Here is a 26,150-nt window from a genome sequence, read left to right as displayed (position 1 = left end):
AATTTATCTCGAACTTAATGGTTGCGGCCTAATCTCCGATTCTCCGTTGTTATACTCTATATATGTGGTTAATGTCACCTTAGAATGTGGTCAAAATGACTTTAATTCAGTCGTAGAGCGGTATCACGGTCCCCATATCTTATAACATGACGGTAGGGAAACTACTTGTAGCACTCTGAATCCCAAATAAGTGATTGCTAATTTGGCAAATTTGGATGATCTTCAGGAGCTGAACAAACCGAGGAAGTTTAAAAGAGAAGGAATGGCGTTGCACTTGAGCAACAAGAAAGGTAATCTTTATATCACCTTTAACTTTTTGATGCTGTTTCTTTTCCTTCTCTACTAAAGAAAGAGCAAAGGGAAAAGAAACGGAAATCTTTGGTTAGGTACCCCAAAGAGGGACTTCTGTGAGTACAAGTCGCACTAGATTCTTTTATTTTAATCTTCCCTTATCTATGAAGTTTGTTTTGTCCTAGAAGTTCCGATCATAGGGGTAGAATACTAGAATAGATGGATTATCCAATTCCGGGTAGCAAAATTCGGAAAGAATTTCAAGATCCTGTTCTATGTGACGTTTATGTGAAGCAAATAGCCGTAAAATACCCTATGAACTACACAAATACATACGGAAATTAGTGACTTTGGATTATGATTTTATGAACGAGTCAAGTTAAGGTTGGGATCTAATTATGTGACGTGGCTTCCAAATCTGAATTAAATGGGTTAGCCGAGGGTCATAAGAAAAACAGAAGGCGTGACTAGATCACAGGTGTAAACTGTAAAGGTGTTTGTAGACGACATGAATACGAAGCCTTTACATACTTGTTAGCTAGATCTAAACAAAAGCACTTTGTCTATCCCAATTCTGATGAGCTCTTGGGGTGGTGCCCTGGTGCGAGAGTAATTCAGTGAGCATTGGACAAACTTGAGCACTAAGCCTCATGGACTCAGTCCTCACGGTCCGCCCACCTTCTAACTACTTTGTATATCCCTTCTATTGTACGTTGAGTGTGGCAATCTCATGCACAAAAACAACCAACTTCAATGTCAATGGCTTGCAAGTGCAAACGTTTGTAACCCAACCAACAAGACAAGAAATTTGATGGGATTTTGGTTGCCATTCAATATAGTTCTCTAAAAAATTCACTAAAGCTCCGTTTGAGCATACGATATATTTCTTCAAGGAAAAGAAACGATTACTACATAATATAAAAACGTATATTATTATTATTATTATTGTTATTGTTATTGTTATTGTTATTGTTATTATTATTATTTACAAAAAATTAGTAGGCAGCCGAAATACAAGATAGACGCCCACTCCCTTAGCGATAACAAAGCTAAGTCTAGTAAAACTGTAAGCGGCAGCACGAGCCCCAACATCCTCAGACACTGAGAATTTTTGAATCCGCTTGAACAATGCAACAATATCCGTAACTAGCTTCCCCACCAAAGAAAAGGAGAAAGGTAGGAAACCATAACCAGTGCCGTCATGCACAAATCCCGGTACTTAGCACACTAATGCTGAGCAGCATCAACAACACGACCGCACAAAATCAGACATCCCAAACCAAGTCAAGGGGGAAGACCCTGTCAGATCGACATACAAATCTTGCTCCTTGTCACAGGATTAAAGTAACAAATCCGCCGGACGAAGGGCTTGTCATGCTCATCAACCAAACTGATATCAACCTTCTTACCGGCAAAAATCTCAGACCTCAAGCAGATATCCAATAGGGTGTCGCGAACGAGGTTATGTCGATGTTTAATGTCCATAGTACCGGCACAAGAGACACCATGATCGCCATAGACATCAACATCAAAGACCCGAGAACAAGCAGGACAAGACCTAGACACCGTGAACAACGGAACACCCAGTCGATAGCTAAGCACACTACGGCATGTCTTTTTATTCATAGTTTGCCCCAACCTAGAAATAGGAACTAGAATTCCTGCACGCAACCAATCAGAGGAGGGAGCATCTTGCTGAGACTTTCATAATGCCATATGTCGTGAAGTCAAAGAGAAAACAGTGTCCGATGTAGCAGCAACCTTTGCGAAATATATATCTGCCAATTTCTTCATAAGTTTAAGGGTAACGATTTCACTAGGATCACGTATAAGATCAGAACCCGTGGTCTCTTTAAAAACGCGCAAAACATCGTCAAAAGTGGGGCCACTAACAATGATATTAGAAAGACGTAGGAGCTTAGCCTGCAACTCACACTACTACAGATACAACCTATAACAACGGTCAAAAACCGTTGTTATATAAAAAAGCGGACGTTGTTAAAGCGTCCGTTGTAAAAGGTTTTAACAACGGTTGGTTTTTTTTAAGGAAACCGTTGTTAAAAATATTAACAACGGTTTTAAGTATAAAAACCCGTTGTGGAAAGTGTGACTCAATTTTGGGGGGAAAGTTATAACAACGGGTTATTTATAAATAACCGTTGTTGTTTGTTCTTAAAAAATAAAAATAAAAAAAATTAAATATTACTAGCTATAAATATTAAAGCATCCTTTACTAACATATTAAAGCATCCTTTACTAACATTCATTAATTGAAACAACATGGCAACGAACCCTAATTTTATCAACAACGAAGAATGGCTTACACAAACGATTGAAGATGATGGGAAGGTTCTCGCCAAGCTTCCGCCGATCAACACCCATTAATCAAAGCATCCCTTGAACATCAACGGAATTATTGGATTAAGAGGCGTGAAGCGGTCCGGCTTGTCAACAAAGCCTCATCATCATCATCATCTTCATACCCTCGTCGGCTGATACTCGCAACTTGGTCTGCGACCAGAGATATGTTGAGTTGTACTCTTCCAACCTTATCTCCACATGCAAGTCGTGTCCTTGCATATATTCAATCTGTTATTGCAAAATATGAAGCCAATGACCCTAGGAAGTTAGCGGTATACCAGTGGCGTGATTGGTGGCGAGTTGAGAAGCGCTTTTTACGCTTAACCGGTTGTTCCGCTTATTATACATCTTTTGATTTCGATAATTCTTTGTAATGTATTTGGTTTAAAATTAAATGAAATGATCATTTTGAAAGTGTTGAGTTATGCTTGTTTGATTTGCTTCCATTTTTTCAACTCCATAGATCTATCAGTCATCATCAAGATCTGATTATGGCACAACTTCCTAACATATATGGCACAACTTCCTAACATATATATTAATTAAAAAACAACTCAACCCACACATTAGTATAAATACATTGCATTATCTCAACTAACATGCATTTCCATTATCTCAATATATTCTCCAAACCCTAATCGCTAAAACATGCTCGATCCGTCAAGGACGCCAAAGAAGATGGAAATGAAATAATTAGAAACACATACATGGAAATGAAATAATTAGCAGATCTTTGAACGGAACCTAATGGTCGATAAAAACACATACATTGAAATGAAATAATTAGAACAATAAAATAATGACGATGAAACAAACCTGATAATTCTGAACGTAACGTACGTAAAGAGACGATGAAATCAACAATGACGGCGAGAAGATAAAGCGACGATGAGAAAGAGAGAAAGAGACGATGAGAAAGTGTGTGTTTTGTGTTTGTGTTTGGGCCGCTTCTTTGGGTTTGTGTTTGTGTATTAAGGTTTGTGTTTTGTGGGTGCAGCAGACTTGTGTTTGTGTGGTTTATAGTATGGAAGGTATTGACAACGGTTATTAAACAACAACCGTTGTGAAATATGTTTTAACAACGGTTGTAGAAAACACCCGTTGTTAAATAAGGTTTAACAACGGGTTTCAAAAATAACCGTTGTTATTACTTTTCACTAACTTTGCGCCAATTTTGCGCCAAATTATTAACAACGGTTGTTAATGTGTGACCCGTTGTTAAAACTAATAACAACGGTTTTTATAACCATACCCGTTGTAATTGATTTTAGTAAAATTCGCGCCATGCATTCTACAACGTTTATTGTGATTTTCATGAATATTCGTTGTTAAAGGGGCGTTGTAGTTGCCTGGATTTGTAGTAGTGTCAGCAGACTCCAAACGGGATGCTAAAAAGGCATAATATAGGACATCTCCAGCAATATAAAACTCGAGCCCACCAAATAGAAAAGGGAAGGTGACAAGCTGCTACTGCGAATCACCAAAACCTAGCCCAGGCGCAGTGGTAATTCATTCCAAGTTAGAACGAAGTGCCACATCAAAAGAAAGATGGGCCGACCCAAAGACACGTGAAGAACAAGTGCACAAGGCAAAGTAAAGTTTAGAAATACCAGTACAAGCCCGAAGCAGAAGCAACTGGTACTGTGGCTCATTAATCCTCGCGACAAAATCCATAAGCTATATGGTCCTAGTCACTCTATTCGCCACAAGGTCGCTGCCGAAAATAGGGCACACACCGATGGGACTACTTAGAACTGTGACACCATGCAAAGGCCTAGCAATAGAGGGGGAAAAACACCAGGAAGCCGACTCTTGGGGTCTTCCGTAGGCTAAAAAAACCTCGGTCTTATTGGCGTTAAGATGAAGGCCAAATCGAGGATCATCCTCCATAAGCGGATATAAGACCTTCCCCACAACTAAAGTGTCCCAACAAAAGTGCCATCATCCATGTACCAAGCCCGCAGACTCGGGTTAAAAGAGTCTATGATCTTGCACACCAAAGGATGCAACACCAAAGTAAAAAGCTAAGAGCTCGATGGATCACCCTGCTGAACTCCCCGACAAGACCATAATCTATGCTCTCCATAATACAGTCGGGCAAGACTAGAGTAACAAAACTCGACCCATCCGGATAGAATCGGGCAGTGTCGGTGAACTTTCTGCAACATGGTCACACGATCAACTAAGTTGAAAGCATTTTGGAAGTCAACCAACAACATAAAAAGACCCACGTCACCACGAGCCCCAGCGAACCTATTCAAGGCATGAAGGATAGCCTCTCCTCCACTGGATACGCCGACCCAAACTGAAGAATAGCAAAATAACTAGATAAAGAAGGATCGACCAAACAAGCACCAACTTTAGAGACAAGGCGCCTCCAAATAGTGCCAACAACAGTAGGACATATACTATCACTTGGTTTCACAAGCGGTGTGAGCAGAGCACTAACAATGTACTATTGCATTTTTGTGGGCCTTTGTGGGTGTCATGCTGGTGGTGGAAGAGGTCTTACTAAAGCGGCCCTGCTACGGCACCTTCATGATCGTCATTGTAGTGACGATACTCAGGTACTTACTCGTCAAAATCTTTTTGATAGTTTGACTTTTTTTTTGTTTTGATGCTGAGCTTACCTTAAAGCGTATGTGGGTTTGGTTATGTGGGCTGTGTCTTAAAACTCACACCTTTCGTTCTAAGTGTTGGCATAGTCGGGACAATTCTGTAGCGCCTCCGGATTGTGGTGATGGCCTTGTTCGCTTTATTATTTATGATATTCCTAGACCTCCATCTCCGTCTTCGTCAGCTCCCTTATCTAATGTTGGGGCTGTGCCTATTGGTTTGACTATATCTTTGCTTGATCGGTTGTTATCTATGGGGTTCCGTACCTTGAAATCCATCCCTCCTAAGTGTCGCCTTGGTTTCTCTCGGGTTCTGAAAGGCGCATTAGATCATGCGGCTAACTCTCCTGGTGATCTCTTCTGCTGAATTCGCTTGCTTGTGTTGCCTTTTTGTATACTTAAGACCTTTTCCCCGATGAGTAATATGGAGATTAGGACAGCTGTCAAGAGTCAGCGTTCGAAGGTGAGTATTATCAATGCATTATTCCTTGGGGTATGCCTGGTGGCAGTTTGCAGCTTGTGCTTGTGCGGAAGACCTTAGATGAGATCCTTGGCCAACTTTGCATGCAGATAGTCGCAATTTTATTGCTGAGTGCGATGCTTGTCAAAGATCGGGGAATATTTCAAAGAGACATGAGATGCCACAGGTAGGCATTCTAGAGGTTGAGATTTTTGATGTCTGGGGCATTGATTATCATGGACCTTTTCCGAGCAGTCAAGGTAATAAATATATCCTCGTAGCTGTAGATTATGTGTCCAAATGGGTAGAAGCTATTGCTACTCAAAAGCCGTGATTAAGCTATTTAAAAAGATTATTTTCCCTCGTTTTGGTGTCCCTAGGGTTGTCATTAGCGATGGTGGAATGCATTTTAAAGAGAAACAACTTAGCGCTTTATTGACTAAATTCGGTGTCCAACATCGTAGAGGTTTGGGGTATCATCCCCAAACTAGTGGTCAGGTTGAGATTTCTAACCAAGAATTGAAAGAAGTTTTAGCTAAAGTTGTTTCTAAATCACGGAAAGATTGGAGTCTTAAGTTAGATGATGTCTTATGGGCTTATAGAACCGCGTTTAAAACGCCAATTGGGATGTCACCATTCTGATTGGTTTATGGTAAGACATGTCATTTACCTGTTGAGTTGGAGCGTAAGTCCTGGTGGGCTATTTGTGATTTGAATTTGGATCCTAACCTCTCTCGTGAGAAACGTATGACACAGCTAAATGAGCTGGAGGAATTTAGGTGGCGGCCTATGATAATGCTAGGATCTACAAAGAGAAAAACGAAGCGGCACACGACAAGAGAATCATTAAGCGCGAGTTCCATATTGGCGATAAGGTACTCCTTTTCAATGCTCGTATCCGTTTATTTCTGGTAAAAGTTTGAAATCCGGGTGGACGGGCCCTTATCTGATCACAAGCCGATCACAAAGTTCGGATCAGTCGAACTGGAGACCTCTGTTGGAGAAAGGTTCAAAGTTAATGACCAATATGTGAAGCATTATCACGGAACAGATGAATTCGTTGGGAAAGTCGAGGTATTGTACTTCGACCCGTTATCGGATGATGCAAACTGAGGTAAAAAGGTCGTGCGGGACCTCCTAAACCAGCGCTAACCGGGAGGCAACCCGGCTTGTAAATTTTTTTGTAATTGGGATCTTTACAGTTTTATTTCATTTAATTTGCATTAGGAACTTCAGCTTATTTCATTTTAATTAGCAATTTCTTGGTTTAGAAAATGTGCGCCTTTGAGAATTTTTTGCAGGTGATTATTTTATGCAAAGTGCGTAGGGTGATTTACTGAAATTTTGTGAGAGAAAGACGGGAAATTGAAGTGGCAAAATAAATCTTTGACGTAAATAAGATTAGTTGCCAGTACCTGCAGTCGGTCGACCAAGCACATACTGAGAAGAAAAAGGCAGAAGCTGTTTCATAGGGAGATTGGTTGATCGACTGGACTTGATAGTCGATCGACCACCACGCGATATCAGAGAGCTGTAATAGGGGAAGACTGGTCGATCGACTGGGCCTGATAGTCGATCGACCCCTGCGCGAGATCAGAATGCAAGTTAATAAGGGAAGTTTTACTTCTTTTCTCATTCATTCATTCATACACTTTCAATCAAAAAAATAGAAAAAACCCTTGTTCTTCCCCTTTTCGCGATTTTCCTGCCAATCTATCCTTTTACTTCGATTTTTCTTGCTCAAATTCCCGAGTTCTCATCAAAGGTATGTTTCTAATCCTATTTTCGTCCTTTGAATTCAATTCTCGCTGAACTTTTATGCCCAAATTTCGAGCATTGCTACCTTGGGTCGAAAAAAAACCGATTTGGGGAAAATCGATTTGGGGTTGATTTCTTGTCAAATTTGTTCTTTAATTGCTTTTTGCTATCCTTTCCCCTGATTTTCGTGACATCTTAGCAACTAGGAGGTGCTTAATCCCGTTTTCCCAAAGTTTTCGGAACCCTAATTTCGTTCCCAGTTTCCGAGTTTGTTTGGGGTTTCATAAATTGTCATTGTTATAGGTTATGGGAAGCTAGTTGTTGACTTATTCATTTTGTAGGAAGCAACAATGACAAAAGGGAAGCAGACGATGTACGGAGGGCAGTCCAGTCAGGGAGCTGCTAAACGGCCGCGGGGTCCGCCGTTGATGATCGAGACAACTACGGATAGTCTACCTGACTATCCGCAGGTTACTTTCTCCACCTCTACTCAGCGTGCTAAATTCATTAACATGGTCGAAAAAGTAAAAGTTCAGGCCACTCGTTTTCTTCATAGGCCAACTTTAGAGAAACTAGGGTGTCTTGAATCTGTCGTGTCTCTGCTAAATGGGACAGGGATGTCGGGACTGGTGGACATGGCTGAGTTCACCTACTACACTCTTACCCTTGAGTTTTTCTCATCCTTTTCTTTCGACCAGACCACCTTTGAAGCCAATATGAGTAGTTCTTGTATTTCTTTCAGGCTATTCAATGTCACCTACTCTTTGACATTATCGCGAAACGGAGAGTACTCAAGCCTTCCTCTCAAAAATCTGTCTTCTAACTGTGCAAAAGCAAAACTAGAAGTAAGAGTAAGCAACGGCCTCAAGGAACCAAAGTTCCTTGAGACAAGAAAAATAAACTAAAAATAAAGCAAACAGAATTACACCGTCTCCCCGGCAACGGCGCCAAAATTTGATACCGTCGTTTTGTATCAAAATTAAATTTATAATCCAAACTAAAACTATAGCTAGTGATAGTAAGGGTCGAACCACAGAGAGACAAGATCAATTCTATTTGCTAATTTTTAATCTATTGAAGTAACAATTAAATGGGGGTTTTGAATTTGTTTTATTCGAGATACTAATTGACAAAATAAGAAATTTCTCAAATAATATAAAAGAGAGATCAGGAACTTCGGTTCACCATGGCTAAGGTCAGGTCAAAAAAGAGGTCAAAAAGATAGCAGAGGTCTTGTGATACGGTCTCAGGGAATATGAGCAAGTCTTTCGATCAATGCTCAAATTTAACCTTACGGTCTTCTAATTCCCTAGAATTTCTCAAAGCTTTCGCTCATCTTTCGCGATAATGTCAAGGAGTAGGTGACATTGAATAGCCTGAAAGAAATACAAGAACTACTCCTATTGGCTTCAAAGGTGGTCTGGTCGAAAGAAAAGGATGAGAAAAACTCAAGGGTAAGAGTGTAGTAGGTGAACTCAGCCATGTCCACCAGTCCCGACATCCCTGTCCCATTTAGCAGAGACACGACAGATTCAAGACACCCTAATTTCTCTAAAGTTGGCCTATGAAGAAAACGAGTGGCCTGAACTTTTACTTTTTTCGACCATGTTAATGAATTTAGCACGTTGAGTAGAGGTGGAGAAAGTAACCTGCGGATAGTCAGGTAGACTATCCGTAGTTGCCTCGATCATCAACGGCGGACCCCGCGGCCGTTTAGCAGCTGCCTGACTGGACTGCCCTCCGTACATCGTCTGCTTCCCTTTTGTCATTGTTGCTTCCTACAAAATGAACAAGTCAACAACTAGCTTCCCATAACCTATAACAATGACAATTTAGGAAACCCCAAACAAACTCAGAAACTGGGAACGAAATTAGGGTTCCGAAAACTTTGGGAAAACGGGATTAAGCACCTCCTAGTTGCTAAGATGTCACGAAAATCAGGGGAAAGGATAGCAAAAAGCAAATAAAGAACAAATTTGACAAGAAATCAACCCCAAATCGATTTTCCCCAAATCGATTTTTTTTCGACCCAAGGTAGCAATGCTCGAAATTTGGGCATAAAAGTTCAGCGAGAATTGAATTCAAAGGACGAAAATAGGATTAGAAACATACCTTTGATGAGAACTCGGGAATTTGAGCAAGAAAAATCGAAGTAAAAGGATAGATTGGCAGGAAAATCGCGAAAAGGGGAAGAACAAGGGTTTTTTCTATTTTTTTGATTGAAAGTGTATGAATGAATGAATGAGAAAAGAAGTAAAACTTCCCTTATTAACTTGCATTCTGATCTCGCGCAGGGGTCGATCGACTATCAGGCCCAGTCGATCGACCAGTCTTCCCCTATTACAGCTCTCTGATATCGCGTGGTGGTCGATCGACTATCAAGTCCAGTCGATCGACCAATCTCCCTATGAAACAGCTTCTGCCTTTTTCTTCTCAGAATGTGCTTGGTCGACCGACTGCAGATACTGGCAACTAATCTTATTTACGTCAAAGATTTATTTTGCCACTTCAATTTCCCGTCTTTCTCTCACAAAATTTCAGTAAATCACCCTACGCACTTTGCATAAAATAATCACCTGCAAAAAATTCTCAAAGGCGCACATTTTCTAAACCAAGAAATTGCTAATTAAAATGAAATAAGCTAAAGTTCCTAATGCAAATTAAATGAAATAAAACTGTAAAGATCCCAATTACAAAAAAATTTACAAGCCGGGTTGCCTCCCGGTTAACGCTGGTTTAAGAGGTCCTGCACGACCTTTTTACCTCAGTTTGCATCATCCGATAACGGGTCGAAGTACAATACCTCGACTTTCCCAACGAATTCATCTGTTCCGTGATAATGCTTCACATATTGGCCATTAACTTTGAACCTTTCTCCAACAGAGGTCTCCAGTTCGACTGATCTGAACTTTGTGACTGCTGTGACCGTATAAGGGCCAGTTCACCTGGATTTCAGCTTACCAGGAAATAAACGGATACGAGCATTGAAAAAGAGTACCTTATCGCCAATATGGAACTCGCGCTTAATGATTCTCTTGTCGTGCCAGCGCTTCGTTTTCTCTTTGTAGATCCTAGCATTATCATAGGCCAACAGCCTAAATTCCTCCAGCTCATTTAGCTGTGTCATACGTTTCTCACGAGAGAGATTAGGATCCAAATTCAAATCACAAATAGCCCACCGGGACTTACGCTCCAACTCTACAGGTAAATGACATGTCTTACTATAAATCAATCGGAATGGTGACATCCCAATTGGCGTTTTAAACGCGGTTCTATAAGCCCATAAGACATCATCTAACTTAAGACTCCAATATTTCCGTGATTTAGAAACAACTTTAGCTAAAACTTCTTTCAATTCTCGGTTAGAAATCTCAACCTGACCACTAGTTTGGGGATGATACCCCAAACCTCTACGATGTTGGACACCGAATTTAGTCAATAAAGCGCTAAGTTGTTTCTCTTTAAAATGCATTCCACCATCGCTAATGACAACCCTAGGGACACCAAAACGAGGGAAAATAATCTTTTTAAATAGCTTAATCACGGCTTTTGCATCGCAATGGGGAGTAGCAATAACTTCTACCCATTTGGACACATAATCTACAGCTACGAGGATATATTTATTACCTTGACTGCTCGGAAAAGGTCCTTGATAATCAATGCCCCAGACATCAAAAATCTCAACCTCTAGAATGCCTACCTGTGGCATCTCATGTCTCTTTGAAATATTCCTCGATCTTTGACAAGCATCGCACTCAGCAACAAAATTGCGACTATCTGCATGCAAAGTTGGACAAGGACCTTTTCCTCTTTTAGTGTGGAGGAAGACCTTGATTTGAGCGAGCTTAACCTCCGGCAATGTCGGAAGAAGATTGTGATGGTCACTACACTACCGCTGTTCGGGTCCTTTTTTCATCTGGCATTACTCCTTACTCTGATGCCACTCTTGCGGCCCTGCGGCATAAGCACGCCATTGCCTCATCTCCTACCTTGTCGCCTTTGCATGTTGATCACCCTCCCCTCGTTTCCTCTTTGGCCGTTGATTTGGGTATGATTCGGAGTTTCCCGCGTGGCACGTCTTGTGGGAGGGTTGGGTTCTGTGCTTAGCATCTTGTCGATTGTTTAGGCGGAGCTGCTTTTGCTATTTTGGATGATTTGATCGCCTCCATTACTCGAGTGGTTAATCTTTTCTTCAAGGGCTAATGTCCGCAGGCACTGGGTATGTACTCTGCTCACGCCGCTTGATAAACCGGCTGGTAGTATACGTCCTATAGGTGTTGACACTGTTTGGAGGCGTCTTGTCTCTAAGGTTGGTGCTTCACTACTACAGATACAGGCTATAACAACGGTCAAAAACCGTTGTTATATAAAAAAGCGGACGTTGTTAAAGCGTCCGTTGTAGAAGGTTTTAACAACGGTTAGTTTTCTTACGGAAACCGTTGTTAAAACTATTAACAACGGTTTTAAATATAAAAACCCGTTGTGGAAAGTGTGACTCAATTTTGGGAGGAAAGTTATAACAACGGGTTTTAATATACAAAACCGTTGTTATAACTAAAGACAACGGGTTGTTTGTAAATAACCGTTGTTGTTTGTTCTTAAAAAATAAAAAAAAATTAAATTAAATATTACTAGCTATAAATATTAAAGCATCCTTTACCAACATATTAAAGCATCCTTTACTAACATTCATTAATTGAAACAACATGGCAATGAACCCTAATTTTATCAACAACGAAGAATGGCTTACACAAACGATTGAAGATGATGGGAAGGTTCTCGTAGGGCTTCCCGATCAACACCCATTAATCAAAGCATCCCTTGAACATCAACGGAATTATTGGATTAAGAGGCGTGAAGCGGTCCGGCTTGTCAACAAAGCCTCATCATCTTCATACCCTAGTCGGCTTTGTTACTTTCAACTTGGTCACGACCCGAGATATATGTTGAGTTGTACTCTTCCAACCTTATCTCCACATGCAAGTCGTGTCCTTGCATATATTCAATCTGTTATTGCAAAATATGAAGCCAATGACCCGGAAGTTAGCGGTATACCCGAGTGGCGTGATTGGTGGCAGGTTGAGAAGCGCTTTTTACGCTTAACCGGGTTGTTCCGCTTATTATACATCTTTTGATTTACGATAATTCTTTGTAATGTATTTGGTTTAAAATTAAATGAAATGATCATTTTGAAAGTGTTGAGTTATGCTTGTTTGATTTGCTTCCATTTTTCAACTCCATAGATCTATCAGTCATCATCAAGATCTGATTATGGCACAACTTCCTAACATATATGGCACAACTTCCTAACATATATATTAATTAAAAAACAACTCAACCCACACATTAGTATAAATACATTGCATTATCTCAACTAACATGCATTTCCATTATCTCAATATATTCTCCAAACCCTAACTCGCTAAAACATGCTCGATCCGTCTTCAAGGACGCCAAAGAAGATGGAAATGAAATAATTAGAAACACATACATGGAAATGAAATAATTAGCAGATCTTTGAACGGAACCTAATGGTCGATAAAAACACATACATTGAAATGAAATAATTAGAACAATAAAATAATGACGATGAAACAAACCTGATAATTACAGAACGTACGTAAAGAGACGATGAAATCAACGGCGAGAAGATAAAGCGACGATGAGAAAGAGAGAAAGAGACGATGAGAAAGTGTGTTTTTTGTGTTTGTGTTTGTGTTTGTGTTTTTCTGCTGGGTTTGTGTTTGTGTATTAAGGTTTGTGTTTTGTGTGGCAGCAGAGACTTGTGTTTGTGTGGTTTATAGTATGGAAGGTATTGACAACGGTTATTAAACAACAACCGTTGTGAAATATGTTTTGACAACGGTTGTAAAAAACACCCGTTGTTAAATAAGTTTTAACAACGGGTTTCAAAAATAACCGTTGTGATTACTTTTCACTAACTTTGCGCCAATTTTGCGCCAAATTATTAACAACGGTTGTGCATGGGTGACCCGTTGTTAAAACTAATAACAACGGTTTTTATAACCATACCCGTTGTAATTTAGTTTAGTAAAATTCGCGCCATACATTCTACAACGTCTATTGTGATTTTCGTGAATAATCGTTGTTAAAGGGGCGTTGTAGTTGCCTGGATTTGTAGTAGTGCTTGTTTGGTTGATCCTTCTTTATCTGGTTATTTTGCTGTTCTTCAGTTTGGGTCGGCGTATCCGATGGAGGTGAGGCTATCCTGCATGCCTTGAATCGGTTCGCTGAGACTCGTGGTGGTGAAGTGGGTCTTTCTATGTTGTTGGTCGACTTACAGAATACTTTCGACTTAGTTGATTGTGTGACCATGTTTTAGGAAGCTCTCTGTCACTGCCCGATTCTATCCCGATGGGTGGAGTTTTAATACTCTAGTCCTGCCCGGTTGTATTATGGAGAACATAACTTATGATCTTGTCGTGGAGTTGAATAAGGTGATCCTTTGGGTCTTTTGCTTTTTGCTTTGGTGTAGCGTCCTTTGGTGTGTAAGATCAAAGACTCTTTTTACCTGAGTATGCAGGCTTGGTACTTGGATGATGACACTGTTGTTGGGACACTTTGGTTGTTGGGAAGGTCTTAGATATGCTTATGGAGGATGATCCTCGATTTGGCCTTCATTTTAATGTTGATAAGACTGAGGTTTTTTTAGTCTACGAAAGACCCCAAGAGTCGGCTTCCTGGTGTCTCCCCCCTATTGCTAGGCCTTTGTATGGTGTCACAGTTCTGGGTGGTCCTGTCAGTGTGTGTCCTGTTTTCTGCAGCTACCTTGTGACGACCCACAGTACGAGTTGCTTCTGCTTCGGGCTTGTACTGGTATTTCTAAACTTTACTTTGTCTTGCGCACTTGTTCTCCACGTGTCTTTGGATCGGCCCGTTTTTCTTTTGATGTTGCACTTCGTTCTAACTTGGAACGTATTATCACTGCGTCTGGGCTGGGTTTTGGTGATTGGTCGTGGCGGCTTGCCACATTCCCTTTTTAATTTTGGTGGGCTTGAGGTTATATTGCTGGAGATGTACTATATTATGCCTTTCCGGCATCCTGTTTGTAGTCTGTTGAGTTGCACGCTAAACTCCTACGTCCTTCTCGTATCATTGTTGTTGGTTGACGATGTTTTGTGCGTTTTAAAAAGACCACGGGTTCTGATCTTGTACGTGATCCTAGTAAAATCGTTGCCCCTAAACTTATGAAAAAATTGGCAGATATATATTTCGCAAAAGTTGCTGCTACATCGAACACTGTTTTCTTTTTTACTCCGCCGCAGGTAGGGATGGCAACGGGCCGGATCTGGATAGGGTCCAATAGGATCCAGATCCGTGACGGGAAAGCGGGATCCAGATCCGATCCAGATCCATAGGGTCCAAAATCGTCAGATCCAGATCCGGATCCTACGGATCCGGGTAGGGTCCAGATTGCCCGCGGGTCCCATATATAAAATATTAAAAAATAAAAAATAAAATTGAATTGCCAGTAGCATGAATCAGTGGCCTATTCCTCCGTTCATCCATCTTCATTGTCAATTCTCAACAAAAGACATAAGAAATAAGCTTCAAATCCAATTTTTTAAGCTTCCTCAATTCATCCCATATTCTGATAATGACAATAACAATCACGAAATTACCAAGAAATTAACAAACACGAAACACGAAACTAACAACCCACAACAAAATTACAACAACAAAACTGATAATAATTGGGTTCTAACATCGGATTTTGAAGTGGAGGTAATATCAGCGAGATTATCTTGGTAAGCTGACCCTATACTTCAGATTCGACTAATTATTACAAATTTAAAAGGTACCTTCGCTTTGCCGATCGTCGGGGATAGTTATTGGCTAGGTCGACCGTTGGGGAGAAGCGGCGCTGGATTTGTTGGTGTTAGGCGGCGGGAATGCGGGATAAGGGAGGTTTTTGGACTGGGAAGGGATTAGATTGAACAAGGGAGGGAATGTTAATGTGTACTTGTGTAATTGTGTTACTGTGTCAATAAACGGGTTTGAGACGGGTTTTACGCATAACTTAAAAGTCGGGCCATCATTTTCTTAATTTTTTTTATTAATATTAAAACGGGTCTTAGGGTCGGATCCGGGTCTAGCCTACCAGATCCAGATCCAGATCCATTTTTAAACTCGTGGATCCAGATCCGATCCGGATCCGTAGGGTCTGAAATATTAGGATCCATATCCTATCCATCAGGGTAGGGTCTAGCGGATCTGGACCGGATCCAGGATCCGTTGCCATCCCTAGCCGCAGGTGGCATTATGAAAGTCTCAACAAGATGCTCACTTCTCTGATTGGTTGCGTGCAGGAATCCTAGTACATATTTTTTGGTTAGGACAGATTATGAATAGGACCTACCGTAGCGTGTTTAGCTATCGACTGGGTGTTCCGTTGTTCACGTTGTCTAGGTCCTGTCCTGCTTGTTCTCGGGTCTATGACGATCATGTTGTCTCTTGTGCTGGTATTGTGGACATTAAACATCGATATAACCTCGTTTGCGACACCCTATTGGATATCTGCTTCAGGTCTGGGATTTCTCCCGGTAAGGAAGTTGATATCGGTTTGGTTGATGGGCATTACAAGCCCATTCGTCCGGCGTATTTGTTACTTTATTCTTGGGAAAAGGGGCGAGATGTGTGTGCCTCGATTTGATGGGGTCTTCCCTTTGACTGGGATTCTGATTTTGTGCCCGATCGTGTTGTTGTTGAGCGTGTCAAGTACCGGGATTTGTGAATCGCGGCTGGTTACGGTTTCTTACCCTTCTCTTTCTCTTCGCTGAGGGAAATAGATAGAGATGTTGTTGCCTTGCTCAAGCGGATTCAGAAATTTTCTGTGTCTGATGATGTCGGGGCTCGTGATGCCGCTTATATTTATAGCAAAATGCTCGGCCAAACGGCCCTTCTATATTTTATAAGTTACTCGGGAAATTCTATTAGAGTACTAAAGAAACTTTGTACAATATTGTACAAGGAAAATAAGTTATTCTGACAATAGCTTTAGTATGTTTACACAAGTATTATTATAAAATTGGGTGATATTTTTTCTTTTTTGAGCTTATTACCTCAAAAAATTTATTTGCTTTTGAGCATATGTATATTTTTTTGAGCTTATTAAAATTTATTATAAGTTAGATTTTAATTTTTTTTTCACGTCAAAACTCAAATTTAACTAAACTTATGTGTAATGTTTTTCAGTTTTGTTATAATTTTTTGAGTTTAATGTTTAAATGAATGAACTCAGAAATTTTATAGTAATACTCATAATTTTTAAAACAAAATTTAAAAACTTTATTATAATATTTAAGAACTATACAATTAGTGGTAATAAATCGGATGTACAGTCTAAATTCCCTAATAAAATAACTTTCATCAACCACTACTTTTCCATGATAAAGGCATTAAGGTCTTTGTTGAATGATTTTACTAATGTTTTATTGTAAAACCATTTTATAAGAGATTTAATGTATTTAGAAAGATTAAATTTTTTAAATTCCAAATGATTAAAATACGTAAACTATTATTCATTCAATTAAAGCATGCTGCAAATATGTGAGATAAAACAAAATATATCAAAATTTATAGAAAGTTCACATAGTCGACCCTTAATTTGACGTGGAAGATATTATTTTGTTTTATTGGCAAGAGAAAAAGTATGATGGATAAACATGAAAAACAAAAATCCACCACGGATAATTTAAAACCTTGTTCAATTTTAATTTATGACGTGGCAAACCAGGAAGCCGACGCGAAGCAACTTGAAATCGGAGTTCAAATCGTGTGAAATAATTACTGACTCATTCGTTACTTTTGTAGTCCCAGATTTCTGGCCACGTGCTCGTTGCCCTACACGGTGTTCTTCTTCGTCCCCTTTAACGACGTCGTTTAGGCGTCGTAATCAGCAATATTTATGAGTTTTTGAGGTCATTAAAATATGGGGAATGGGCGAATGGCGTATCGTATGCGTATGAATTCTCTAGGTATGTATAAATGACATCTGGCATATGTGAAGACTACTTTCGACGTTGGAAATACAGGTTTGACGAATAACTACGATAATAATTTAATAACACAAAATTTTATTTCAGACGGATACTTTTCGTCTTATTTTTCAGATAGGCATATGTGATTATTTTATAATTAAATGTAACCACAATGGTATATGTAGTGTTATAGTTTATGGTAACTGGTTTTTCAATATTAGTCACATTTAACTGTAAATTATTACAAAATCCCGTCTTATTATTTCAGACCAAAAATACCCGTTTGAAGCAACGCGCACCGATTTAATAATAATAATGTTGAATATAAGAATTAGATGATGAAAATGAGAAATCCGCACTCTTAAGAGTTAAGATTTCGTTGTTTTCTGTAAAATTCTCAATTAGCTGAATGTTGGATACCAATTTCCCAACGATTCATCTAACCCCTCATTAAAATCTTTAATTTAATACTTGTACTAAAAGATAACAAGATAATAGAAATACACCCCATCGTATACAACAATACAAGTTTATACTCAATGATTTTGTTAGAGTACGGTACTAGTCTAGAGTCTAGTAGTCTATTTTCGTAAATTCCATGTTTTGTAAATACACTACTCCATTTTCGTATTTTCTTCTCATATGCTTTATTGCGGTCTCCGAAACGTATCTTTAACCGTATTTTTCGACAATTGGTCTCCCTTGTGACGGGTTACCATTTGTGGCGGATATTTTGTGAGATAAAATGGTAACAAAATGGGTTAGTGGAGAAAAGGGACCACATGAACAGTGTTGCAGAGAGAGAAAAAGTGGGTACTTTGTGAGGTAAAATAGTATCCGTCACTTTGAAGTGACGGATATTGTTGGTCACAAATGAGATTTTGTGATTTTTCGACATCTATATGGTACAAAGTACTTATTTTGTCGATTTTTTTTCTTAAAAATTTATTAATATTAAATATAAATGTTTTAGTTTTATAAATAAATACAGTTTTTATTCTCCAACTCATTTACCGTCGAAGTTTGGAAATTTTGACCTTCAAACAATGGCGGAGCCAGGATTTGAATTTAGGAGGGCAAAAAATTTTAGGGAGGACAAAAAATTTACCCTAGATGAAGGGCAAAAAATTGTCCTCCAAACAGTGGCGGAGCCAGGATTTACCGTAAATGAAGGACAAAAAATTTGAATAGTAGATTAGTGTCATGACTATCGAGGACTTGTCTAATACATTTCAAATAACTAATGTGAACGTTTTTTGATATCTATAATCAATTAGTCTCTATTAAGATAGATATATGTGTAAGATTAAAAAGAATCAAATATCATGTCACTTATTATGTAAATAATACAAGTTTTTTTCTAATATATATACATTTTACTTTTATTTTATCTATATTATTTATCTTATTTTAAATTTAAAATGAACACTCTCATCTTAATAAAATTTTGTGACGTAAACCGTATATGGCACATGTTATCTAGATTAGAGTTTGTGTGGCAACAAGTTACTCCGTACATACGTCCACATTGTACTCTACATTTTAAATCACGTGTAAGTAAAATAAATTAACAGTCCATCTTGCTTCAGATCGCCTTATTTCAGACCGTAATAAGACCTCTCACAAGGGAGAAGCACATGGGTGGTGGGACACCCCCATGTGCTTTCCCACTCACACCCTAAATGAATTTTTTGTAAGAGAAAATGGTATCCGTCTGACAATTTCAAACGGATATGACGGTCTGAAATAAGAATTTGTGATAAATTAATTCCATCCCAAATCAATTTTCTGTTGCTTTTTGCCATAAAACCCCCCAACAAATATCAAGAAGGTGGGCGTGGTAAAAAGAGTAACATCAGAATCAGAAAATTCCCACATAGATTGGGAACTGTTTACTTTTCTTTTACCCATTTTGGCTTTCCGTTTCCTACAAAACTTCCCCCTTTCTCCTTTCTTTTTATTTCCCACTCCATTTTAAATCATAAAATTTCACAATTTTCAAACATCCAAGCTCCCCGTTTTTCAACCGCTATTTTTCCTCTATAAAAACTCATACTCCCTTTTTCTTCATTTTAACAATCAAACATACATAACCTACAAAATCGAAAAAAAAAAATCAGAAAACAGAGAGAAACAGAGAAATAAATATAAATAAATATTAATATAAAAGATTGAAGGTTGGATGGATAGTTTGTGTGTAAGAGGTGGGATACATGGTTTGATGGGACCCACAATAACGGTAAGTAGTGGGCCTGACCGGCCTGTTAACGGCCCGACCCAGTTCCCGGCCGTGGGCAGGGCTCCGTTGACATCATTGTCATCAAAGTTGTCATCTTTTAATTACCCTTTTAAATCTCTGTTTTTTGGTGGGAGTAAACAGGTGAGATCCAACAAAGGGGTGGCTTTAGACGACGCCGTTTTGATGGAGGAGAGAGAGAATGATGTTGGTGAATTAGGAGGAGGGCAGAATGGTAATTGGGTGTTGAAGATCTTGCATGTGAGGTCTCTTTGGGAAGAGGAAAGAGAAGGTGATCAGGGGCAGAATGGTAATTTTAATGTTTCGACGTCGTCGTTGTGTGACAATGGTGGTGGTTGTGTTGATGGTGATGATGATAGGTGTGATGGGTGTAGAGTAATTGATGATGATGATGATGATGATGAAAATGTAGAGGAGTTTGATAGAGATTCGTTTGCAAAGTTGTTGAAGAAGGTGTCTTTGAGTCAAGCTAAATTGTATGCTCAATTTTCTTATTTGGGCAATTTGGCTTATGATATTCCTCGTATAAAGGTACCAATTTTTTTAATTTTACATTTTGTTTTGCTAATTTAATTGTTGTTTATGATATATATTGATATATTGATATATTTTGTCAAATTGTTATAAAGAAATGCTCTTTCATCCCATTTTTATTGCCATGCTTGATTTTGAGGGATAATTGATCACACAATTTGGACCGACATTTTCGCACATAATGATTGAGACGAAGGGAGTAATTGTTTTGCCAATTCAAATTCGGCAAATTTTTATATATTATACATGCACATAAAATTACAGTAAGTTCTTGTTAAAGTTGATCCTACATAAAAGTCAGATAGAGACAATATAATTGGTATGGAAGAAGTACGAGTTGTGGATTTTGTAGTAAGGTTGTGTACGTATGAGCGTTCGCTCCTGCTTATTATTAAGCCTCTATAGAGGCATTGGAATAATTTCGGGGTGTTGGGATTGATGGTTTGTTGATTGCTAAGTTGCCAACTACTTCCTCTGTCCCGTTCATTTGTTGTCCTTTTCTATTTTTGGATGTCTCAGTCATTTGTTGTCCTTTCTATTTTAAGAATGAACTTGATGAGCAATTTGATCGTTCACCCTCAATTTGTTCCGCTTGTCATTTAGTAATTGACCCCCTCCCCTTTCTTTGGTTTTTGTGCCAAAACTAAAGGACAACAATTGACCGGGACGGAGGGAGTACTATAGTTGATGGTTTGTAATGTTGTGGGAGCATTTCTTGAATGAGGTGAATATAACGTGTGGCGTGTTTGGCGGAAGAAAGGTGGAAATTACATCAAAGAACCGTGTTATGAATCTCCGATATTCTCTTGTTTCAATCAGGATTGCGTGATATAATGTGGAACTTAATCTATCAACTAATAATGTGTTTCAAGTAACCCATTAACCCAAATATCTGTATTGATTGGGAAAGGGTTGAGGTCAGCTAATTCTTGGCAGATTAAGAGTATTCTGTACTTTTCTCTTGTGTGGTCCAATTAATTAGCTTACTTTCTTTGGTTAATTGCGGTTTTCTATTATTAGCTGCTACCAGTTGGGCAGGTCACTGCCAGTTGCAAATCTATCATTCCCTGAAATTATATCTTATTACATTTCAGGCTGTTATGTCTCTTAATCATTAACTGTTTTATATTCTAATTCGTTTTCAACGAGTCCAAAGACTCCTCACTCCATAATATTCGGCTTGGGATTACATGGTTACCGAATTCGCTATGAATACGTCTTTGCCAATTCGTGATTTGCTCTTATAGAATATGTGTTTCACTGTATATATTTTCAGTAAGCAACATGATATAATTCGCTTTTAACAATTCGCGATTTGTAGGGTACCGAGCGAATCCGGTAACCATGCTTGGGAATATTGTGGAATAAGACGGAGTACATTTGACCCCTTAGCCATTGAAACATTGTGTATTGTTGTTTTAGTCCTTGCAAGATTTTTCAATTTTCGTTTTTTTTTATGAGAGACTTAGTCTTCACCTTCCTTATGTAGCCGGAAAATCTCTTGAAACGCCACGGACTACTTTATGTAACTTCTTCAATCGAAAAGAGGGAACAATTGGCCGAGGCAGAAAAGGAAGAACAGTTGGCCAATGCTAAATCTGAAAATCAGGAAGGTTCACAAATGGAAACAGAAGCAAAAGGTGATGATCAAAGTAATAATGTAAGAACATCAGCTGCTTATCAGATCGCTGCCAATGCTGCTTCTTATTTGCATTCTCGAACCCAAGCCATTCTTCCTTCCAAGTCCTCAAATGACAAAATGGATCAAAGCGTAAAAAATCGTAGTATTAATTCCGAGATGGCTTCGCTGATGGCTACCACTGATTCAGTGACAGCCGTTGTTGCCGCAAAAGAGGAAGTGAAGCAGGCTGTTGCTGATGATCTAAGCTCAATAAGCTCATCACCTTGCGAGTGGTTTGTCTGTGATGATGAGAAGAGTACCACCAGATTGTTTGTCATTCAGGTAACCTTAATCATGTTGGTCTCATTAGTTAGGATATTTGTTTCCTCGGTGTATTCGAGTACTTAAACTAAATATCCATCTAATAGCTATTGTAAATTCTTTCATGTATAGGGATCTGAGACATTGGCGTCTTGGCAGGCTAATCTACTCTTTGAGCCAACACAGTTCGAGGTAATGCTTTATTTATACTCTATTCCTGGAAAGATCTTTTTTTTTTTCCCTTGCTTTGTCCCAAACGTATCAATCGAATTCTTGAGTTCGAGCCTTAGAGGTTCTTTAGAATTTATCTTCATACAACTACACTATCCTACTTTCTTAAGGGGCTAGCCAGATGAATGCAGTCATACCCCTGTGTTAACAACACAGGGTAAAATTGTTTCCATTTAGTCCATAATGAAGTCGGGAATCGCATTGAATGACAGCTTAAGGACAACCAGTTTAGTGCTTTATTTTGCTTTATTTCTATATAATCTAGAACCAGAAAGAGTAACTTGGTGTTTATCCATTTATAGGCTTATTTCTATAAATCTAATGTGGAAACTAAAATAATATCCAGCTTTGGGGATTGACGACAAAGCTCATAGCCTAACGGCCAACACTATAAGAATCCATTCTAAACTATCAGTTTTTTTTGCTCTCCTTAGGGTCTGGATGTGTTTGTACATCGAGGCATATATGAAGCTGCAAAGGGTATGTATCTGCAAATGTTGCCTGAGGTCCAAGCCTATATGAAAACTCATGGTAGTCGGGCCAAATTTCGGTTCACGGGTCATTCTCTTGGAGGAAGCTTATCGATGCTCATTAATCTCATGCTCCTAATGCGAGGGGAGGTCCCATATGCTTCCCTTCTTCCCGTCATCACATATGGATCACCCTGTGTCATGTGTGGGGGAGATGAACTGCTTCGCAAGTTGGCATTACCAAAGAGTCATGTTCAAGCTATTGTGATGCATCGAGATATTGTGCCCCGAGCTTTCTCTTGCCACTATCCACAGCCTGCCGCACAACTTCTTAAGGCGGTCAATGGTAGCTTCCGGAATCACCCTTGTCTAAATAGCCAGGTAAAAAATAAATTCCCCGTGCGATCAGACTACTTATATAAGGATTTAGACCAATGAATAATTTTATAAAATATTTTGGTTATGGGGTTCAATTGAATAATTGGAACTTATAAGATGTTACTATGTAGAAATTATAGATATTAAATAATTTTAGCCATTGTTAGGGTTTCAGGTTGAATCAACCTTAGAACTTTTAGCCAGAATTGCGAGTTATTTGACATTTCCTTCACTATCTCGTTGCAGAAACTACTGTATGCACCTATGGGGGAGATGATAATCCTACAACCAGATGCAAAATTCTCGCCAAGACACGATCTCCTCCCTTCTGGTAGCGGTCTATATCTACTAACTTGCAAGGTCGGAGATACTAGAGAAGCAGAAAAGAAACTCAGAGCAGCGAAGAGTACATTCCTAAACTCTCCTCACCCTCTCGAGATCTTAAGTGACCGCGCGGCCTACGGAAGTGGTGGGACTATCCAACGAGATCACGACATGAACTCATATCTAAAATGTATTAGGGGTGTGATCCGTCATGAGCTAAACCGGAGTAGGAAAGCAGAGAGGGAGAGGCGCCGAAAGGTTTGGTGGCCTCTCATCAAGCCTCGTGTCATCGAGACTGGTATTGTTGTTGGGACCACTTTGACTCCGAGAACAGGAGGTTCAGCCCATTTCAATTTTGCGGGTGCCCTTCGAACAGGAAGAGAATCAGTGAAAAGGTTCAGTAGGCTTATTGCATCACAACATATGCATTTGCTTGTTGTGCTCCTGTTTCCTGCCAGGCTTCTGCTCATCAGTGCTTACAGTGTGATTCCGAGATAATTTGCCGAAAATTAGGTTACAATTGGTTCATGGAGATCAAGAAATGTACAGGTGGTGATTGGGAACATAATTTGATTAATTGGGTATCAAATTCTTTATTCATTGGTTGGAAAATAGAAGCTCCATATGATTCTTATAAAAAAAAACAGTAGGAATTTATCGCCATACGGTAGTTTTAATATGTATACCAAAAGAAAGAAAGAAAGAAAGAAATTGTCATACTTTGTAGCAAAGAATTGCAAATGTGTAATTTTCAAATATTATTATAAAGAGTTGCCCTACGCAATTGCATAGGTTATTTCTATGGATCTTAAGCTGCTGTTCTTCCTGATTTCTATGCACCTGTTTTGCTTAGATTCTTTCTGAAGAGTATTTTAATCGTACTTTATTTAGATTGTTGTGAAGCGAATATTTTGTATTTTTCTTTAGTTAAAAGTCATTAGTTGAGGAAATTCATGAATACCTTATTTAATGATCTTGATTATCTACCCATTTAGCCAATTTGTGCTATGAAATTAGAATCCCTCCGACCCCTGCGAAATAACTGTTACGGGCTGTAAACGACGTTTATACCCAAAAAAACCAATTTTTATTCTTTACATAATTAAAAGTAAAGAAATGGAGCATGGTGAAATGTGACCTTATACATCGTATATATGAAGGGTTTTCTAACGTGTGACCTTAGGGCACACATTAATAACCTAAATGTGGTAAGATTTGTAAGAGATTCTCATCAAATATTCAAGTTTAAACTCATTTTTACCATAATTAGTAAGAATCTCTTGCAAATCTTACCATATTTAGGTTATTAACGTGGGACACACGTTAGAAAAACCCATATATGAAAAAATAATATTAAAACCGATCATAATGTTTGTTCCAAAAATAGTAAAATGGAGGAAAGGTGCTGTGTGTATATGGCTCAGGTGTGTTTGTAGGACCTGAGAAGAAACAAGGGCATGAGTCACATACTCACATGGAAATGCCTAAGGTAAGTTTTTGTGCCTATCCAAATACTTGATGCAAACTAGGACTAAGATTGCAACAAAAGTGGATAATATTAGGAACCAAAAATAAACCTATTTTAATTCTTTGTTTCTTTTAGAAACTTTAAGAAGATAGGAACCCATCAAAGAGAGTTGCACATTGAGATAGAAACCACCTCTTCTCGTACTCAGTCCTTCTGCCTTTTTTCTAGAAAAAATAATATCCTTAATTTTTTGCAAGTAGATATCTATGTCTTGCAAGTTGTAATCATACACGTATAATTATTGTGGACAGATTTTTTTTAGTTTTGAACAAGTTTTAAGCTACGTATGTTAGCCTCTTGTTTGTCAAATTACATGAATTATTAGGGTATCTTTTTTGTTGTTACTTATTAGTTCAATCAATTTAAGAATGAAGAGTAGCTGAGTTTAGCAAGCAACTGTCTTTGTTGTGGATGTTTCAAGTCTTTGCTAATTTCAGCTAATTAGTAGCTAATTTTCGCTATCTGTCACTATTCAATCTCGAATCTCTAATCATTTATTTCCATATTGCTGATGAGAAGTAGTGCAAATACGGTTTAGTCCGTAGTATGTATCTTTTGTATGTCAGCTAGCCGATGGTCTTTGTACCCAAGTCACGACTCACAAGTATCATTTCTCTTTTAACGATATTAAGGCTCTGTTTGGCACGACACTTCAGCTAGCTTATTTGACCAAAGTAGCTTATTTGACCAAAATTTTAGCTACTTGATTTTTTTGCAAGTGTTTGGCAAGTAGCTTATTTGGTCGTACCTGAAATGAAATGTTACTTCAGGTAGCATTTGAGAAATTAGGTACCTGAAATGACTTATTTCCCATTTTGTACCCCTTTATTCTATAATATTAAATAATTTTCATATCTTTTATGTCATTTTATCAAAATCGGTTACCTTTTCAGCTAGTGTCTCAAACACATTTTTATATAATCGATTCCTTATCGCTTTAATTTTCACTACCTTATCGATTCCTTTTCGATTTCAATTAGGCTTTTTCAGGTTTTAAATT

The 26,150-nt window shown here is 38.7% G+C and overlaps 1 protein-coding gene across 2 annotated transcripts; it reads left to right on the top strand.

Moving 5' to 3' along the window:
- The first annotated feature begins 211 nt into the window (after window positions 1-211).
- Window positions 212-24,424, top strand: LOC141652914 (phospholipase A1 PLIP2, chloroplastic-like). 2 transcript variants are annotated; one of them, XM_074460530.1, is made up of 6 exons: window positions 212-290; window positions 19,867-20,274; window positions 21,767-22,240; window positions 22,352-22,411; window positions 22,885-23,301; window positions 23,545-24,424. In XM_074460530.1, exons 2-6 carry the CDS (start codon window positions 19,909-19,911, stop codon window positions 24,118-24,120), a joined length of 1,893 nt encoding a protein of 630 aa, XP_074316631.1. In that variant the 5' UTR covers window positions 212-290; window positions 19,867-19,908; the 3' UTR covers window positions 24,121-24,424. The 2 variants fall into 2 exon arrangements, with proteins under 2 accessions (XP_074316631.1, XP_074316630.1); XM_074460529.1 differs by lacking the exon at window positions 212-290 and having other exon boundaries at window positions 19,320-20,274.
- The last annotated feature ends 1,726 nt before the right edge of the window (window positions 24,425-26,150 follow it).

Source organism: Silene latifolia, chromosome 4, assembly GCF_048544455.1.
Source record: "Silene latifolia isolate original U9 population chromosome 4, ASM4854445v1, whole genome shotgun sequence".
NCBI classification, from domain to species: domain Eukaryota; kingdom Viridiplantae; phylum Streptophyta; class Magnoliopsida; order Caryophyllales; family Caryophyllaceae; genus Silene; species Silene latifolia.
The sequence above is the reverse complement of the archived record's forward strand: the minus strand, read 5'-3'. Positions and strand labels throughout refer to the sequence as shown.